The 537-nt window shown below is 46.9% G+C and overlaps 1 protein-coding gene across 1 annotated transcript in view; it reads left to right on the top strand.

The window, feature by feature from the left end:
- The window catches only part of LOC119586528 (XK-related protein 6-like), a gene marked incomplete in the record, with an annotated part of 12,684 nt that overhangs the window by 9,943 nt on the left and 2,204 nt on the right, over window positions 1–537 (top strand). Inside the window, 1 exon segment of the mRNA XM_037935282.1 lies at window positions 294–457. Within this exon segment, the coding sequence (XP_037791210.1) occupies window positions 294–457 (164 nt within the window).

Genomic DNA, 537 nt, shown 5'->3' on the forward strand with positions numbered 1-537 from the left:
GCATGATGTTATTTTGGCCAAAACTGTTTGATTTATTGTGTAATTTTTGAGGCTTTTGTGGTAGAACTGCCAGCGCATTCGGCGAAGAATCTCTTTGAGAGAATTTCCCTAAAGCTTCTCCGTTAATGGCATTTAATTCGACGTGATAGAAAATAACTTTCTTCTCTTTTGTCAAGACGTATTCAATAACCTTTTTCTTCATCTCGTCCAATAATGTATTAAATAACTTTTTTCTTCATCTCAGTCCTGTAGTAATATATTAAATAACTTTTTTCTTCATCTCTCTCGTCCAGTGATGTTCCAGATCCTCTCCGTCGCCGCATCGCTGGTGGCCATGTCCTGGTCCGTGTCCTCCTTCTCGAGGTCGACCCGCCTCTCGGAGCCGACGATGGGCAACCTCAGTCCCGCGGGGCTGCTCGTCCTCACCCTCGGCCACTTCTGCTCCATCGCCCCGCAGGTGAGCGCTGGCGTCGTGGACCTTCGTTTCCTTATATGGGGCCAGTCTTGTATGGGGTGGTTTTAATCTGCTTCTGGCAG

Source organism: Penaeus monodon, chromosome 21, assembly GCF_015228065.2.
Source record: "Penaeus monodon isolate SGIC_2016 chromosome 21, NSTDA_Pmon_1, whole genome shotgun sequence".
In the NCBI taxonomy this organism is placed as follows: Eukaryota; Metazoa; Arthropoda; class Malacostraca; order Decapoda; family Penaeidae; genus Penaeus; species Penaeus monodon.